The 1,255-nt window shown below is 29.1% G+C and overlaps 1 protein-coding gene across 1 annotated transcript; it reads right to left on the bottom strand.

The window, feature by feature from the left end:
- Positions 1–447: 447 nt before the first annotated feature.
- Chro.70060 (hypothetical protein) lies at positions 448–804 on the bottom strand. Its single annotated transcript, XM_659864.1, has 1 exon — positions 448–804. The coding sequence occupies one exon, from the start codon at positions 802–804 to the stop codon at positions 448–450; it is 357 nt and encodes a 118-aa protein (XP_664956.1).
- Positions 805–1,255: the final 451 nt, after the last annotated feature.

The following is a 1,255-nucleotide window of genomic DNA, read 5'->3' as shown; positions in this document are numbered from 1 at the left end:
GTGGTGAGTGGTTTGAGTAGAGGAGTGTATAGTGGGAGATAGATGGGGAGATGGATGTATAGAGGTGGGTGGATTAGGTGGAAGATGATGGGAGAAGGAGTTAAAGAGGGATGATGGGGGAGTTTATGGTTATATGGGGGTGTGGGGAGAGGTGGAAGAGAGAAAGATGTAAGTATAATAATATAATGAATTGGGGGGGATGGTGATAGAATAAGATATTTATGGTAAGATTGGAGAAGGTAGTGGGGGTGAAGTGGATATTAATGAGGTGGTGATTGGAGAATTGGTGAGGAGGTGAGAGTGGATAGGTGGAAAGGGGGGAAAAGAGAAGGTGAGGGTAAGATTGAAGAAATTAGAGGTGAAGTGTGGAATGAGTGAAAATAGGAAGGAGGATGTTGGAAATTTATATATTAATTATATTAGATATTTTATTTAGGTTTTTTATAATTAATATAATTTGTAGATTTTTTNATATTTAATATAAAAATAACTGTTATTATTATTATTATCACGTACCCACAAACATACAAAATTACAATCAAAAAGATTTGATGGCATTATCAAAGTGAGTCTAATTCTTTGTGTAAATAATTTTCTTCCTATGCAAATTACTAAAGCAACAACATATTCCACTAAGAAAACTTCAGCTTTCTTTCTCCAATATAATATGGAAGAACTTTCAGGAGCACTCACTGAGTCATAAGTAACTAATGGGATTAATATTAAATGAATTGCTGTCAAAAAATTCAAAGTATATCTGAATATATTGGAGTAAATATTTTTCCTACATGGAATAAGTATCATTTCAAAAGATTGGTGTTTATATGTATGTTTATCATATCTTCTCCATATTATTAAATTGGCTATATAAAAAAATAAAAGTATTGAAATGGTGAATATTATCAGTTTTATACATAAATCAATTGGGAAAAAAGCAGGAATATATATCTCCGAAAAATACCAAGTTTCATTTTTTGTTACCAATTTTATATCCGTTATCAAATAATTTGTTAAAATTAAAAATCATTATATTAATTAAAAAGATAAAGTAGTTATTTTTAATTGATTGAGGTTTTCTTCGATAATTTATGGCTAAATTAATTTTAAGCTCGGAGCTTCGTGCTTGAATTATTGATAATTCGAAGAAAAAAAAAGATGATCCTTTTTATCAAATTGTTAAAGAATAAAAAGTATGGTGATTCTGAATTATTTTAATATAATATTCCCAGTAATTCAGAATATTATTATTAAAACA

The sequence above is a fragment of the Cryptosporidium hominis genome (assembly GCF_000006425.1).
Source record: "Cryptosporidium hominis TU502 chromosome 7 CHRO017010, whole genome shotgun sequence".
In the NCBI taxonomy this organism is placed as follows: domain Eukaryota; phylum Apicomplexa; class Conoidasida; order Eucoccidiorida; family Cryptosporidiidae; genus Cryptosporidium; species Cryptosporidium hominis.
This window is presented reverse-complemented; position numbering and strand designations above follow the sequence as displayed.